At 47.4% G+C, this 15635-nt stretch overlaps 5 protein-coding genes across 8 annotated transcripts; 3 read left to right on the plus strand and 2 right to left on the minus strand.

The window, feature by feature from the left end:
- LOC120708444 (non-specific lipid transfer protein GPI-anchored 2-like) lies at window positions 1-1981 on the plus strand. Its single transcript, XM_039993686.1, has 3 exons — window positions 1-589; window positions 969-1067; window positions 1610-1981. Exons 1-3 carry the CDS (start codon window positions 220-222, stop codon window positions 1732-1734), a joined length of 594 nt encoding a protein of 197 aa, XP_039849620.1. The 5' UTR covers window positions 1-219; the 3' UTR covers window positions 1735-1981.
- A 606-nt stretch (window positions 1982-2587) lies between these two features.
- Window positions 2588-7987, minus strand: LOC120708441 (type I inositol polyphosphate 5-phosphatase 10-like). 4 transcript variants are annotated; one of them, XM_039993684.1, is made up of 12 exons: window positions 7442-7987; window positions 6978-7051; window positions 6821-6896; window positions 6154-6213; window positions 5981-6047; window positions 5789-5893; window positions 4844-5480; window positions 4577-4770; window positions 4381-4489; window positions 3788-3936; window positions 3129-3331; window positions 2588-3007 (listed from the first exon to the last, which is right to left on the minus strand). In XM_039993684.1, the coding sequence occupies exons 2-12, from the start codon at window positions 7005-7007 to the stop codon at window positions 2973-2975; spliced, it is 1665 nt and encodes a 554-aa protein (XP_039849618.1). In that variant the 5' UTR covers window positions 7008-7051; window positions 7442-7987; the 3' UTR covers window positions 2588-2972. The 4 variants fall into 4 exon arrangements, with proteins under 4 accessions (XP_039849618.1, XP_039849617.1, XP_039849615.1 ...); XM_039993683.1 differs by having other exon boundaries at window positions 3135-3331; window positions 5981-6050; window positions 7442-7967; XM_039993681.1 differs by having other exon boundaries at window positions 5981-6050; window positions 7442-7966.
- A 150-nt stretch (window positions 7988-8137) lies between these two features.
- Window positions 8138-10886, plus strand: LOC120708440 (putative pentatricopeptide repeat-containing protein At5g40405). Its single transcript, XM_039993680.1, has 3 exons — window positions 8138-9393; window positions 9714-10587; window positions 10707-10886. Exons 1-2 carry the CDS (start codon window positions 8437-8439, stop codon window positions 10539-10541), a joined length of 1785 nt encoding a protein of 594 aa, XP_039849614.1. The 5' UTR covers window positions 8138-8436; the 3' UTR covers window positions 10542-10587; window positions 10707-10886.
- Window positions 10887-10979: 93 nt separating this feature from the next.
- On the plus strand, window positions 10980-11588 carry LOC120708445. Its single transcript, XM_039993688.1, has 2 exons — window positions 10980-11235; window positions 11335-11588. Exons 1-2 carry the CDS (start codon window positions 10980-10982, stop codon window positions 11571-11573), a joined length of 495 nt encoding a protein of 164 aa, XP_039849622.1. The 3' UTR covers window positions 11574-11588.
- Window positions 11589-11688: 100 nt separating this feature from the next.
- LOC120708443 (dentin sialophosphoprotein-like) lies at window positions 11689-14798 on the minus strand. The gene is made up of 3 exons (XM_039993685.1): window positions 14182-14798; window positions 13152-13579; window positions 11689-12643 (listed from the first exon to the last, which is right to left on the minus strand). The coding sequence occupies exons 2-3, from the start codon at window positions 13542-13544 to the stop codon at window positions 12044-12046; spliced, it is 993 nt and encodes a 330-aa protein (XP_039849619.1). The 5' UTR covers window positions 13545-13579; window positions 14182-14798; the 3' UTR covers window positions 11689-12043.
- Between the last annotated feature and the right edge of the window lie 837 nt (window positions 14799-15635).

Genomic DNA, 15635 nt, shown 5'->3' on the forward strand with positions numbered 1-15635 from the left:
GGCAACGTTTCCGATCAGTTGGAAATCGCGGCTGCGGCGGAACACACATTCTTGTGACACCGGATGCACCAGGTATAAGCATACGCACCGGCATAGGAGTCACTTCTCGGCAAGCACCAGCCACAGCCAGCCACCAGAGGGACGCACCAAGCTTAAGCAGCAGCACACAGCGCCACGGCCTCCTCGGCTAGCCGGCCGGTAGCTCCTAAAAGTTTCCAGATGGCGATGCTGCAGCGGTCTACGGTGCTTGTGGCGGTGGCGGCCGTGGCGCTGGCGTTCGCGATGGCGGCGGCGGCCCAGGGCCCGGCGGCGGCTCCGGGGCCGGCGGCCGGGATCAGCGACGAGTGCCTGAACGCGGTGCTCAACATGTCGGACTGCCTGTCGTACGTGACCAACGGGAGCACGGTGCGGCACCCGGACAAGGCCTGCTGCCCGGAGCTGGCGGGGCTGCTCGAGTCCCACCCCATCTGCCTCTGCCAGCTGCTCGCCGGCGGCGCCGACTCCTACGGCGTCAGCGTCGACTACAAGCGCGCGCTCGCGCTCCCCGGCATCTGCCGCCTCACCGCGCCGCCCGTCAGCGCGTGCGCAGGTACGCATTCGCATGTGGCCATGACCTTGCATTCTTCCGACAAAAAGTTTCAGACAAAAATCTCAGAGTTGCATAGGAGAAGTAAATCTTCAGACCATGACAGAAACAAGGCGAAACGATGCAGCTTTCTGTTTACACCATGAGAGAAATCTGGCCAAAAGATGCATTGTTATCGGTTTTGTATAGTTACAAACAATCCCTGAAAAGTTTTCATGAAAAAAGAAGATCCTCCTCCTTGCTCATGTCACCCTGTAACATTGCCTTTTGCAGTGCGATTACGCAATCTACTGTAATTAGTAAGATGATGATGATGGCATGTGTTTGCTGCTCATTTGATTACGTCTCCCAATTCCACTAACCTACTACTTTTTATCTGCAGCATTCGGAGTCCCTATACCTGCAGGACTGGTGCCTACTGCAGCGCCCTCGCCCATGTCATCAACAGGCCTCTCTCCTTCCATCGGCCCAGAAGTGCCTGGTAACTTGCTACCATTTGGTTGATCTCCAGTCCTCCACTACCATAGATACATCTTCGCTGCAAAATCGACACTGCATACAAGTGAATAGAGGGTATCAGCACTAAACGCCCATCAGAGAGGCAGTGACAGCTCTTAACTCCTGTTCTGCTGTAAATACTGAACAGAGGCCCTGTTATTAGGTGCCCTCAGTAGTCAGTCGGTCACGCTCACACTCACACATGGCCTTCCTGCGCTAGTGAGTACTATAAAACTTTGACCGCTAATTACGGTGTTAAACAAGTTTTAAAAAATTACGGTGTTAAATAAAGTCAGTTTACAAAACTAACTCCAGAACCCCAGCTCTAGTAACCCTGAAGAATCTAATGAGGCATTCGACCGTATGATTAGAAGATGGTTACTGTAGCATCACAATAGCCAATTATTAATTAATTACCATTATTATATTCGTCACGAAAAATTATATTCATCTCTAAAAAGATTTTACAAATAAATTTTATTTAGCACTCTCGCCTCTTACCCCATCTCGTCTCGTGTCCTGCAGCGAACACGCCGGCCGGCTCGGCAGCGAAGTCGACGAACCACGCCCCGGGCCGCGCCGCCGCAGCCGGCCTCGCCGCCCTCGCCGCGCTACCCCTCGCCGTCGCGGCCGCCGCCGGGATGCTCTAGACCGCCGCCTCTGATTTCTTTCTCCATTCTTACCACACATATGGTTGTTCATTACTATGAATTACTAGACACCTACGTACAGACAGTTGTTTCCACGCGCGAGATTCTTCCGGGTTTGTTTGTTTGTTTTTTCCATGTATTAATTCCTTTCTTTCGGTGTACTGTAATTTGCTACTAGAGATCGTGACGCTGTGTCGGGATCATTTTCTACGGTTTGATGAGAAGACTGATCGTGACTGAGTAGGCATCGTCTTGGAATCTTTTCTCTACGGTTTGATGCTGCCCTGTTCGTCTCTGCTCGGGGTCACAGGTCACGATCGGTGACAACGGAGCAAATGCTCTGCAGTACTAGCGAGCAGTGGCGGCGATGCATTGATGGGGTTGCGCTGTCGAGAGCCGTGTGGGGAACGGGGAAGGCCGGGAGGAGCGTTGGATGGATCTGGCGGTCGGCAGGCCGGCCGTCGGGGGCAGCTACACTGATTCGGCCCCGGTGATCAGTGTCCATCTTGGCCTTGGGCGCTGGCTGTTGGAACATCAATGGCCGCGATACCTTCCGATTCCAATCAATTCCGATCGTCCACTGCTGACTGTTCGGCGCGCCCCATGCGATGCATTTGCGGCTACAATAGTGGCAGTTTCTCTTGGGACAGGGTCACGGGTGACAAAGATACAACAAAATTATTGCTCTCTAATAATAATTGCAGTACTTGGTTGTGTACGCCGGACATCTGGCAACTCAGCTGATTCAGGGGTTACAAAGGAAATCAGAGAGGGCAAAATGCACCATGATGACTTTGAGCTTTTACACGGTTGAAGTTCCATACTTCCAGTGAAGCCAAACACGAGCAAGAGAGGAGCCATAGAAAATGAATTCTGCTATTTTTCAAAACAAAAATTGTTTTTGCCTCAGTGCAATTATGCTTCCGGATAATTCAGTGCAATTATGCACATATTTTTTTTTGCAAACCTAAACATGACCTACCTCACACTGAACATCGGGCGGTAAACATGATATCGAATATATATGACTAACCATTTTCGGGGAAATACAGCCTAACTTTGCTATACTGGTTAAGCAATGTAGTTCTTGAACTGAAAACATTTTTGCTAAGTCATCAAGCACACAACGCCCGTTTGGGTGAGGGGGCCATTCGTTGGGTTTACCCCTCATACAAACAGGCGTCCTTCTTGAGTGCTTCACCTTTTTCTGGTACCAGGGTAAGCTGTATATATTCTCATCATACTCTAGGAAAGCTCACATTTCGTGCAGTGCCTGCAATTTGGAATGAATAACACGGATTATTAGAACTGTTGTTCCGATACTCTTTTCTTAATAACTACCCTAACATAGAAAACTGACAACATTAACCGTTTAAGCAATAGGTATAGGTTACCTTTACCCTTGCTCGTTGGTAAGAGCTCTTCAGCACCAATTCTCATGTCAGCATTTGCTGAGCGCCTCTTTGCCCTTTGGTTAAATACCTCAACCTCAACAATGAAGGTTCCACAAACTGGACGATGGTCAGAAAATCTAGACTCCCCACGGTAGTAGGATGATTGCACGATACCATCCCCACGCCACAATATTCTATCACACCTGAGCAAGTTCAACTACTTCAGAGGGACGCAATGCAATAATGATTCAAATTATGGTTCAGAAGCAAAAACATTTTCATAGCCCAATACTTGAAAGTGGAAAGCAAACATGACCAAATAGCACCATAAACTGAACAAATTATAGGAACAGATGTAATCAATTGGAGTCTATTTGAGCTTTCTACCTAAACAGCTTGTACAATATGAAAACTGCAGGATCTTGTGGGTTTCATTATATTGTTGAAATAGAAGTAATAAGAATGCCTCATTTCTTACATGGAATACCAAATTAAGTTGTCTTTGACACTTGGAACAAACAGGAATGGAAGTAGCATTACGTGCTATGTTTATACCGATTTATAACCCTAGAAGGGCAGCACAACTTAACATAACTGCATTCTCAGTATAGGTACTTTTGTGTAATAGAAACCTAGATTCTGGTACAAGCAATACATACCATGCTGGTGTTCTCCTCTTTTTCTTTGATGTTGCAGTCTCACCAGCATAAGCATCTGAGTTAAATGAGTACTTGTACGTTGGAGCAAAATATATCTTCCCCTCATTCCAACCCTTAAAAACTCGCCCAGCATCTCGTTCAATTTTAAGCTGAAGGAAAATACACACTACATAAGGCAATGTGATAGCTTGCTTGACACGTGGAAACTTCTTGCAGAGGGATCAACTATCAAAAGATAGTACCTCTTTGTGCTAACAAGCACTACAAACAAAGGAATTCTGAAGAAAAAAGTTCAGATTTCCTTTGTTTGTAGTGTTTGTTAACACAAACAGTACCATTCTAAACAAACACATTAGTAACTCTTTCTGCCTTCTTTCAACGAATGGCAATTAACTTATTTTTTTGTATGATGAAGTTGCTTGATGTGAAGAATATTTAGAAATGGCGCCATTCCTCCAGTTAGTTTTTTTCCCTAAAAGAAAGATTGCCCTCAAGCTCTAGCAGTCACTAAAGAATCAGATATAGACCCAAAGCCGTCCTACAGGCAACCCCACCAAGGCACTGGCATGTTCCTGACGAGATAGAAAAGTTACCTGATCCTTTTCAAAAAGGGCATCCCAATTATTTTCCATTAAAAGTTTCTTGGTGTCCGCATAGCTCAGTGCAATGCGGTAGTTCAGATCCCCAAGCCATATCACCTTGCTGAAGTCAACAATATGCATAAATTAGTGAGGAAAACATTTTGAAATGAACATATATTTACAATTAAACGTAGCACAATATTCTTACTCATGATCAAGAATTTTCTCTGGGATTTTTCTTCCAGATCTCCGACAAATCCTAGAAAACATTGTGAGCCTCAGTATCTCTAGAACATCCGAGTTTCTCCTGAATTCATCACCTTCTTTCTGGCCTGAAGCCAAATGGCTGCAGACAAAACAAAAGCTCGTCTGGTGCAGCGTCATGCTTACTGATATACATCCCTGCAGCAACAGAAGTGCGGTCAGGAATAGAGTAATTACTTGCAGGATAACATCAATTTAATTCTGTCCTGACCTTGTTTCCAAGACAGCCCAGAATTCCGCGCCCTATGCAAGATTTTCTTAGATGGCCAATATGCTGTACTAGTTCTTTTTTCACCCACACAGTAACAAAAATGCCAACCATTTGTTTGCACGCTATGAGATTATATTTTAGTTGATCCCTTGCAGCAGGAGCAGAACTAATTCCATCTGTCACAGAGCCATAAGAGTCCCTTGATTTCTCTCTGTCCTTCACGTCCTCTTCTTCATCCTCTTCAGAGGAATCCGTCTCATCTGCATAGGCTTTGGGACACCGAAAGCAAGCATCCCTGTAGGATGTTTTGGTCATTTCTACCGGGCAATTGCAGGCCTTAAGTTGTTTTCTGCAGACTGGCATGAAAGATTTGCTAATGGCTTTTAGCAAGGACTTTTGGAAGATTGTGGCACCACTTGCTGTTTTTGATAGGTCAGAGAATGAAGTATCTAGACTTGATGAAGCTCGAGAGGAAGAAGAATCAACAGAGGGAGATGGCTCATGCTGAAAGACATTGGCATCAACATCAACTGGTCGGTTTAGTGCTTGGTTTATAAGAACAAGCCATCTAGCAGCGGGTTCATTGTCTTCTATGACAAGCACGTTACCAGCATTGAGAGGAACAATTTCCTGAAAACTGTTCAAATGTTAGACAAACAAAAGTAATGACACAATGATGTCAGACCTCAGACTAAAAGATCTATTAAATACCCTAGAAATACCAAACATGTCAATGCATCAATGCAGTTTATTACCACACTACCATGAAGCAATCAAGTAAAACTTCACTATTTTATCATTTTCAGCTGTGCATTAGTACTATCATATGTGAAAGAAGCTGGACTCAAAATAATTAAAAAATGAAAACAGAAAACATCAGCGATATAGGTAATGACATTGGAATAGATTTTCGTAGATATTAAGAAATATGAATTAAAAACCTACCCCAGAACATAAATATCAGACTTGTCATCGGATGGAAGAAAATCGTCAAGGTTCAATGCAGCAGTTGGGGTTTTTCCTCCAACATTCCAGGTGGAAACAAATATTCTGCACCATGAAAGTAGAGAGTGAAAACTTTGATCTTAGCATGAAATGGATGCAAGGATGGTAGGATATGGAACTTAGCCATCATGCCTGAGGGGTTCAATTGTAGTGTTATTGGAAGATTGGGCGAGGAAATGGCTGAGACGCATGCTCCTAACTTCTGGTTCATTTAGTTCAAACAAGCATAAGGCAACCAAAATGACAAAAGGTTTATTTGAGGGATCAGGAAAAAAAAATACTGGACTTTGCAGACATTAGAGTACCTGAAAGTGTTCTCAAGGGGGAAGATAATGCCACCTTAGAAGAACTTGGCCCAGGCTCAGCTGTTGTTATATAGGAAGACCCAGAAAAGTTAGTTGCTGGTTGCATGGTCTTAGGAACAACTAGACATTCTTATTCTTATTATAGAACCATTAGCACTACTTTTTGCTAGACATTAGCACTCAGCAGCAGAACAACTTGACTTAAATTTATGGAAATGAAGAGAATAAATTTTGTGCTAAATTAGTGACAAGAACTAATGACGGCAGGGAGTCTGGTCTTCAACTGGATAGTTACGACTCAGAGATGAATAAACATTACATGATTTCAGGCCAGATCAGAAGTGATAGGGGGATGAATTGTGGTGACATAATTTTATTTGTAAGATGGAATATTATGGAACTGGGTACAAATTCTTGGTTTCAACTGTGAAGTGTCCAAACAGCCAATGAAGCAGTTGTCTCCCGTTCTACAATTTCAGGCCCTGTCCGGAGATCCAAATGGGTTTTTGTTAAGGTCAATTATGACAGCATATCATGAGTTCGTCTAAATCTAGAATGACCATTGATAGTTACCTCGAGGTCTATTTACGTGCAAGGTAAATGAAGAAAATTTGAGCTGGTGTCCATAATGCTATTCTGGTATTGGAAAATAAGATTGTGAACCAACCAGCATGGCAGCTCGGATTGTCTGTGCTCGTAGCAGCTTTCTTCCCCTTTGCCTTGAAAAGTTTTGGGCCACAACCCTGGTAAGGAGTAGAAATAAAAGATTTAGTGGCGTTTCACTCCTGCATAATGCAATGTTGGAAATGCAACCAACTTATCACCTTCATTTTTCCCCCACCGGTGGATGCCATTATACGCTGAACCCGGTAGAAGGTTTCCTTAATAATATTTAAGTCTGAATGCAAATGCAATTTAATTAAGAAATCCGCGAGTTAGCGAATAGTTCATAACAGTAAACAAGCGGCTAAGTAAGAAAAACTTAAGGCAACGACGCATGCATTTTCCACCAAAAAAAGGGTCATAAGAATGCAAATTTTGAACCAAGGAAAACCGATGTTTGTTCATACAAAAAGCCAAAATTCTGTCAGGCCATAACGAGAATAGGCGATTCAAAAGAAATCACCCCGCTGCGACAGAGGAGGATCACGCAAACAAAAATGGTTAAAAAAAAACTCTCAACGATTGCCGTCAAAAGCAAACCAATATACGATTTCTCAATCGCCAATCCTTCCCATCCAAAAACCCACGCACCCGAAACGCGCAATGCCGCATCACGCATACCCACCTTAGCCTGCAAGAACCTTATGCGAAGTCGAAACCTTTGTCCTCTCCCAGAATCCCAAAACTCGCGGGCAGGAAGCCGCCCCAGCACCAACGGCGCCACTCACCAATCGCCACCGGCAAGTCCTACCGGCCAGGAAACCCAGCTGGCCAGCTCCGCAAGCCGACGCCGGGGCGCGGCCCCTCGAATCCGGCAAGGGGTCGGGGGAGGCCGGGTAACGCACGGCCATTGGGGGGTCGGTGGAATCTTTAAGCCGCGGGAGGGGACAACTGTCGCACGGAGGGGAATAGTTTAAGGAAGGAGCACCTCCCGATACAATGGCAGGCGGCATTCGATCCGCATCTGCATGCGTCGCGTCGCGGGAGCCGCCGGCTCGGCGGGGTTGACCGGGGCGGCGGGCGAGTTAGAGGGGCGCACGTGCGTGCGGGGAGAGGGGTTGGCGAGGGCGAATGGAATGTGGGTTCCCGGGCCGGGGAAGGGGAGGAAGGGGACGGAGTAGGGGAGGCCGCGGTGGCCTGGTGGGGAGAAAGTGGGGGAGGAGTTGGAGTGCACGCACGAGCACGACGCTGTCCGCGGGCAACGGGAATTCTCGCTGGATTCGGACGTGATCCCCGTTCTGCGGCCGCGCGGCGGGGAGCTGGGGTGTGGGGCGCCAGTACGTGGCGCACACGACACGACGAGGACACGCCGAGCCCCCGGTCTGTCTGTTAGATCTCCTGCCTGTTTGCTGCTTGGAAGCAGGGACTAGCCTGATGGAGTTAAGAGTCACGTGACGGACCAAATGTTTCCCAGGGTGGCCCGCGGGGAGGGTGGTCCGGCCACTCCCGCCGTGATGTGCGCGCTGCGAGGGCGCCCTTGTACTACCTGTGCTGGGATGACTGGGGGGCCGCGCTGCGCTGCATCTCCCACGAGCCGTCTCGGGCTCTCGGCCCCGTCCCGCTCCGTTCGTTCAGTCGTGCCCTGCACACGAGCTGCGCCGCTGCCACGTCTCGCATCGCATGCGCCTGCTCACACCGCAGGAGGCCGCCACCCTCCCGCGCGAGGCCCTCGAGACGCACATCGTCTCGCTGCTGCGCCGATGCCCGGGCCTCCTCGCGCTCCGCGGCGCGCACGCGCATCTCCTCCGCCTCCGCCTCCCGCGCCTCACCGCCGCGTTCGCGCTCTCCAAGCTCCTGGCTTCCTGCGCCTCCATCAGCGACGCCGCCGCGGCGTCCTCCTCCTACGCCCGCAACCTGTTCGACCAAATCCCGGACCCGACCGCCTTCTGCTACAACTCCCTCATCCGCGCGCTCCCCGCCGCGGGGCCCGTCCTGGCCGCCTACCGCCGCATGCTGCGCGCGGGGTCCCCGCGCCCCAACAGCTTCACGCTCGCGTTCGCGCTCAAGGCGTGCGCGGCCGCGCTGGCGCCCGCTGAGGGTCGCCAGCTGCACGCGCAGGCGTTCCGCCAGGGGCTCGAGTCCGGCGCCTACGTGCAGACCGGGCTGCTCAACCTCTACGCCAAGTGCGAGGAGGTTGCGCTCGCGAGGACCGTGTTTGACGGCATGGCCGGGGACAGGAATTTGGTGGCGTGGAGCGCGATGATCGGTGGGTACTCGAGGGTGGGGCTGGTGAATGAAGCTTTGGGGCTATTCCGGGAGATGCAAGCGGCAGGCGTAGAACCGGATGAGATCACTATGGTCAGTGTAATATCCGCGTGCGCCAAGGCAGGGGCACTTGATTTGGGGAGGTGGGTGCATGCTTATATAGATAGGAAAGGGATCACCGTTGATCTGGAGCTGAGCACCGCGTTGATAGATATGTATGCAAAGTGCGGGATGATAGAGCGGGCGAGAAGGGTGTTTGATGGGATGGTGGAGAGGGATATAAAGGCATGGAGCGCAATGATAGTTGGATTGGCAATACATGGACTCGTAGAGGATGCGCTGGGGTTTTTCTCAAGAATGCTAGAGCTCAAGGTAAAGAATGCTGCACTGATTTGTTTATTGCAATTAGTTGGTCACATGTTGGATTTGTTGGTTATATAGGTGATAATGAGGTCACATGTATCGACTTGCATATGTAGTTCAATACAAATGACCAGCAATAGAAGTGATTTATACTGAAGTGCCGTTTGATTTTTATCTCACATGCTCAACTTAGTTCCCCACTGGTAGTTCACATATTCACCTTAGTTTCCAAACCATTAGTATTGCATATATTGTCTTCACAAACCACAAAGTTGCCATTACAATTCTCATATCTCACCTAAGTTCTTGTGTGTACTGCGATATTCCAGGTGCGGCCTAACAATGTCACCTTTGTTGGCGTGCTGTCAGCCTGTGCTCACAGTGGGCTAGTGGATGATGGGCGACGGTATTGGTCTACTATGCAAAATTTGGGAATCAAACCTTCAATGGAGAACTATGGCTGCATGGTTGACCTTCTATGTCGATCCGGCCTTCTGGATGATGCTTACTCCTTTGTTATTGGTATGCCTATCTCTCCAAATTCAATAATCTGGAGGACTCTTCTTGTGGCTAGCAAAAGCTCAAACAGGATGGATATAGTGGAATCAGCATCAAAGAGGCTCCTTGAGTTAGAACCTCTTAATCCAGAGAACTATGTGCTGCTCTCCAACTTGTACGCGTCAAACTCCCAATGGGATAGAGTGAGCTATATGAGGAAAAAGATGAAGGACAACAATGTTACTGTTGTTGCTGGTCGTAGTTCAATTGAAATAAACGGCTACTTGCATAAATTTGTGGTGAGTGATGATTCACACCCTGAAATCAAGGAGATAAGACCGGTTCTGAGAGAAATAGCCGACCGGGTGCGACGGGCTGGCCACAAACCATGGACTGCAGCCGTTCTACATGACGTTGGTGAAGAGGAAAAAGAAGTTGCCCTTTGTGAACACAGTGAAAGGCTAGCCATTGCATACGGATTGTTAAAGACGAGAGCCCCTCATGTCATTCGAGTGGTGAAGAACTTGAGGTTTTGCCCGGATTGCCATGAAGTGGCAAAAATAATAAGCAAGTCATACAATCGAGAAATCATCGTTAGGGATCGTGTTCGCTTCCATAAATTCATGGGAGGCAGTTGTTCTTGTAAGGACTTTTGGTGATTTCTTAGTTACATAAAGGAATCGCAGTGATGCAAAGTTATTCTAGGTACATAGTACTCTAAGCACATATGTTAAATATTTTGCTCTAGAAATTTCCTCTGTGCTAACCCATCATACACACTCTTTCATGCCTAAATTTATGACAAAACACTTTTTTTTCACTAGGAGAGGTAACAGAGGGCCTGCCCGGTGCCAACGCGGGGGATCCAACCCCGGTCGCCGGCCTGGGGGCTGGCTCCAGGAGCCACTCGGGCTCACCAGCCCCACTCACCGCCTCACCTTGCAATTCTTGATATTATTGTTTATTTATCGGAATTTCCAATATTCTCTCATTGTCCCACGTGATCCGGTATCCGGCCTCGTGCGGTGCTCGTGGTACGTGCGCCAACCTGGAACCCGTCCGTCGTTGTGGTCTACTCGGACACGTTACACGTATATATGCCAAATCCGGAGCGTTTTACGGATTCGATTTTTCCGATCCAAGCAACCAACACGCAGCGTCGTTGTGGTGACGAGGCGGAGTACAACGAGGAGAGTACCTGGCCGTCCCCGGCGTCCGCTTCGCCCCGACGGACCACGACCTCATCGATCGTCCACTACCTCCGGCGGAAGCTGCGCGACGAGCCGCTCCCCACCGGCACCGGCCTCGTGATCGGCTGCCGCGACGCCTACGCGGAGCACCCCAAGAAGCTCGGTGGGTCGATCGTTCGTCGACAGCTTCACGTACGGCGCAGCCCATCGTCGTGTGTCTTCCTAGTTCTTTCCGCTCATCTTCGTCTTCGATCTCCTGCAGTGACCAAACTTGGCGAGGGCAGCAACGGCGCCTGGTACCTCTTCTCGCCGCGGGACACGGGCGACGGCGAGGGCGAGGGCCACTGGAAGGCGGTCGAAGCGGAGGTCCTCGGTGGCGCCGAACATGAGCGTAATTCCTTTCGTTGGGCACGTGAGACGATATTTATCTCGATATATGTAGAGTGCAAATATATATTATTACAGCAGACCCACTGCAATTTGCTGTTACGTTCAAATTAGAGACAGCTTCGAACGTGTTTGCCTGTTTGGGCAGCAAGAGCGTCAATTGTTTGACCAGTCAAGACGGACATTGGTAGCAATGGCATGTCCGCAACGTTTAACATGACACAAAACCGAACCAATCCCCACAATGTAATAACGTGCAAATAGTACAGCATGGTCTCAATGTAATGGCAAACACATAAAAATAGATGAAAGATACACGATCAAGTAAAGAATAGAACAGAAGCTCAAACACACAGTCTTGAGTTTTTAATAACAGCAGCTCTTCTGCCTGGTTCGTTTCAAAAAAAGAATCTGAAACATACAAGTACTTTGCCTGACAATTTTCGAGAACGTGATCTCTGGAGTTTCAGAAACAAACCAAATAAACAGTGCAACGAAGAGAACGATGCAAAACGACGAGCCTCACTGGTACCACATGACTAGCAATGAAGACTCCCAAGTGAGCCCATAGCAGTGACTGAATATTAAGCCAGTTGGTTTTGGCTCCAAAAGGAGAACATCCCCTTGTACCTTCCCGGGGAAAACTGACGAGGCAGCAATGCAAATGGCTTCTCCTTGCCGCAGCTGGTAGCACATTTGATCGGCTCCGTAGTCTTGAGTACGGAAACTATCTCCGGCAGCACGGCAGTTTCAGCTAGCACCAATGAAGATACCTTAGCAGATTCTGGAACACACGTCACAGTTCTGCCGCTACTGATCTCCACACCACTGTATGGCTTACGATAATGAGAACTACTCGTATCAGTTCTGTTGCTGCCACTAGTACTGGTACTGCGGGAAGAATGCTTCCTGTCCTTTTTGCTGCTGCTGCTGCTACTGCTGTGGCGAGAATGCTTCTTGTCCTTTTTGCTGCCACTAGTACTCCGGCTGTTGGTGCTGCTCCTCTTGGAGGGTTTGTATTTATAGTGGCCCTTCCTTGAACTCCTCTGGTGCCCTCTCACAGTATGCGAGTCAGAAGTAACAGGAGGATCATATACATCAGGGGCCCATGAAACGCTTAACTTTGTCATGATTCCCTGCTTTGCACGGGTTCCCTTCATTGCAGAAACCAGCCTTGGAGTGCCCTGCATGGAAAGATAATTTATACATGTTAACAAAAACAAATTCGGTTTGTGCTTCTTCTTTTTTCAGTCAGCAGGTGCAATATGGTAGTAACCACCCTCCAAGGTGCTAAACCTTGATGGCTGTCAGCTATAATGAACAAAGAAATTGCAATTCCAACATCAAACCCATATACTACGACAAATATCAAGGTTCACAGTAATTAACAATTTAACATCAAACTTATACACCATCAATTTGTCATCAAGCAACCATACCACCAGCTACCAGGAAAAGGAATTAAAGCTCCATTGTTCTTCTATTATCAAACGTACTAAAGCACAGGTAGGATAGATAGCATCTATGCCTAAATGAAGTCCTTAATAATTGCGAATATTTTTGTGAATGAAAATAGAGCTATATAGCTACTGAAAATATGGTATCAGAATAATATGCATACGGAGCAATATCTGACCAGGAATATATAAAAAGAATGAAAGAATCAACACTTTAAACTAATTATAAACTTACAAGAATTGAAGACTTCTCATCAAGTGATTTGCTAATTGATGATTCCGATGCATCACCACTAGGAGAGGCAGATGATATGACCAATTCAGAGTCAACATCCAATAAATCATCGGTTGAATCAGATTCCATAGAAAGAATAAGGTCATCATCATCATCATCATCATCATCGCTAGAATCCTCATCCAAATCTGGCCCTTCATCATTGTCACCATCACCATAGGCATGTATCACTTCAGTAAGAGCCATTCCAATTTCCTCAACCACCAAATCATCTTGCTCATCTTTCAAGCAAGCATAGCTGTGTTCCCAACCTGGTTTTTCACAGGTGTTGCGGCAGAGACATGAGCTGCTGCTAATACCTTCAGCAGTGAAGTCTGCCAAGGGTTCGCCCATCCACAAGTTTAATTCCAAATTACGAAGAGAAGTTTCTGTTGAAAGGAGAATGGGCATAAGTAATAAGTATTTTTTTTACGCAGATTTGGGCTGCATGAGAGCGATCCAGAATTACTGGATACAATTATGAAGACTATGCAGAAATAGATGATGTCGCAACCATATGCAGACATATTGTTCTTATATTTGAAGCTGCAAAAACGATTACTTTTTTGTTAATCTAGAGGGGCAGCATGGGAACATGAGATTCATAAAAAGTATTTTGTTACTTGCTCACTTTTTGGTATGACTATTCTTGAAGTGCCTGGAAACAATAGCCCTAGGTCCATGGATCACACGAACCAACTCAAACAATGAATAGCTGGATGCTGATCCAAGAGGCAAGCATAGTGATTGAAAAAAAAATTGGTTTCAAGCACTTGAAAACACAGCAAAATTATTTATCTTTTCATCAAACTGCTAAGTGAAACATATATGTGACAATTTGTGTGCTAATTGGATTAGACATGCAATTATATCCTACAAAATGTTATAAACATCAAACTTCACAGCCTATTTACACAATCGTTAAATGATTCCATGGCGCCGAATAGCAAAGTTCCAGCTAAGAAACATGAATGGTGAAGTTCGTTAATACCTCTTTTCTTAGGAATGCAGATCACCACGACCAACACCCCCAAACTGCTTCCCTTCCGAACCTGCAGATCGAACCCAGACACCAAACTCCGACAACCCGGGAAGCGCGCGAGATCGAGCACGGAACCCGCACAGTCCAACAAGCCTCGGATCGAGCACAACCAGATCGACGACGAGGGGAAGGCGATGGTCAAAGACAATTACTACTACTACTACTACTAAAATTACTACTAAAACGATGCTTGAGGCGGTGGGAGGAGGGGAAGGACGAGTTCCCGGAGACGATGGCTGCTGCCGCGCGGAGGCTGGCGAACGCGGCGAGCACCGCAGGCATCGTATCCTCGCCGGACGCCCGCAACGCTGTTATGCCTCGAGATCCAACTCGGCTGATCCCGGCGACCAGAAATGGTTGGCGAAAGGGGAAGGCGGCGGCGAGAGGATCCTCCGAGGCTACCACGCTCCGCGCATGGACAGGATCACAGCTGCGCTCCGATCAATTTGGCTCGGAGAAGACGACGACGAGGGCGAAGGATTTGGGGGGAACCGGATCAGGGCGAGGAAGACGGAGAGAGGCAAGGTGCGGATTGGCTCTTGCCTCTTGGTGTGGCTTTAGGCCGCGGGGGGGGGGGGGGGGGGGGGGGGGGGGGTGGGTCTTATACTATTTTTAGGCACCTGACATGTGGGTGCGGATTGGGTCCCAGTACGCGGTGAAACGGGGTACTGGGACTCCGAACCGGACAAATGGGGGTAGTTCCTGGATTTGGATGGCAGGTGGGGCCGCAGCGCGGGCCTCGGACGGGAACGGGAGAGGGAAAACGTTCGGGGTCAAAAGGTGCGCGCGGCAGCCGGGAGGGTGCGGCACGGAAGGCGTGCCACGTCGGCCGGGCGGTTCCGACGAAGGATTACCTTACCGGCGATGGTAAATGCATTTACCAGTGACCTCCGGTAATAATAATCGATTGATAATTACTAAATAATCGTCAAAATCGATTGGTAAGAGGAATCAAATTCAAAAAACGAAAATCAGTTGATAATCGATGCAAACCGAACAATTTATCGCTTCGCCAACTAAAAATATGTTTTGGTAGTGAAAAAAATAGAAAAGTTTGATAACATTTAATTTTTTAGGTTATGTATAATATTCTATTAGATAAATTACACATAAATGCACAATTTTATATATGGAATTGCCTAAGAAATAAACATGTTTACATATTTTGCCCATGAAATTGCATGAAACACATGAATTTGCACATATATACAAACCACGAAGTGCATAGTCCATATAAACAAACGAGTGCATAGTCCATACAAACCTCATAGTTCACACAAAAAAAAAGAATGCATAGTTCATACAAACCTCATAGTGCATAGAAATAAAAGAGTACATAGTCTGTACAAGCCACATACAAACTAGCAAGATCATAGTCTATACATGAAGACATTCGGCATATC

This window comes from Panicum virgatum, chromosome 5K (genome assembly GCF_016808335.1).
Source record: "Panicum virgatum strain AP13 chromosome 5K, P.virgatum_v5, whole genome shotgun sequence".
Lineage (NCBI taxonomy): Eukaryota > Viridiplantae > Streptophyta > Magnoliopsida > Poales > Poaceae > Panicum > Panicum virgatum.

Bases quoted from the DNA above. Each gene is read 5' to 3' on its own strand.
- LOC120708444 (XM_039993686.1), top strand. From the start codon at position 220: ATGGCGATGCTGCAGCGGTCTACGGTGCTTGTGGCGGTGGCGGCCGTG. The intron at 590-968 runs GTACGCATTCGC...TTTTATCTGCAG, and splicing joins GCCCGTCAGCGCGTGCGCAG to CATTCGGAGTCCCTATACCT. The intron at 1,068-1,609 runs GTAACTTGCTAC...CGTGTCCTGCAG, and splicing joins CATCGGCCCAGAAGTGCCTG to CGAACACGCCGGCCGGCTCG.
- LOC120708441 (XM_039993681.1), bottom strand. From the start codon at position 7,007: ATGGCATCCACCGGTGGGGGAAAAATGAAG. The intron at 6,051-6,153 runs GTACTCTAATGT...TAAATGAACCAG, and splicing joins CCCCTTGAGAACACTTTCAG to AAGTTAGGAGCATGCGTCTC. The intron at 4,771-4,843 runs GTCAGGACAGAA...CTGTTGCTGCAG, and splicing joins TGGGCTGTCTTGGAAACAAG to GGATGTATATCAGTAAGCAT.
- LOC120708440 (XM_039993680.1), top strand. From the start codon at position 8,437: ATGCGCCTGCTCACACCGCAGGAGGCCGCCACCCTCCCGCGCGAGGCC. The intron at 9,394-9,713 runs GTAAAGAATGCT...GCGATATTCCAG, and splicing joins CAAGAATGCTAGAGCTCAAG to GTGCGGCCTAACAATGTCAC.
- LOC120708445 (XM_039993688.1), top strand. From the start codon at position 10,980: ATGCCAAATCCGGAGCGTTTTACGGATTCGATTTTTCCGATCCAAGCA. The intron at 11,236-11,334 runs GTGGGTCGATCG...GATCTCCTGCAG, and splicing joins GGAGCACCCCAAGAAGCTCG to TGACCAAACTTGGCGAGGGC.
- LOC120708443 (XM_039993685.1), bottom strand. From the start codon at position 13,544: ATGGGCGAACCCTTGGCAGACTTCACTGCTGAAGGTATTAGCAGCAGC. The intron at 12,644-13,151 runs GTAAGTTTATAA...CTTTCCATGCAG, and splicing joins ATGAGAAGTCTTCAATTCTT to GGCACTCCAAGGCTGGTTTC.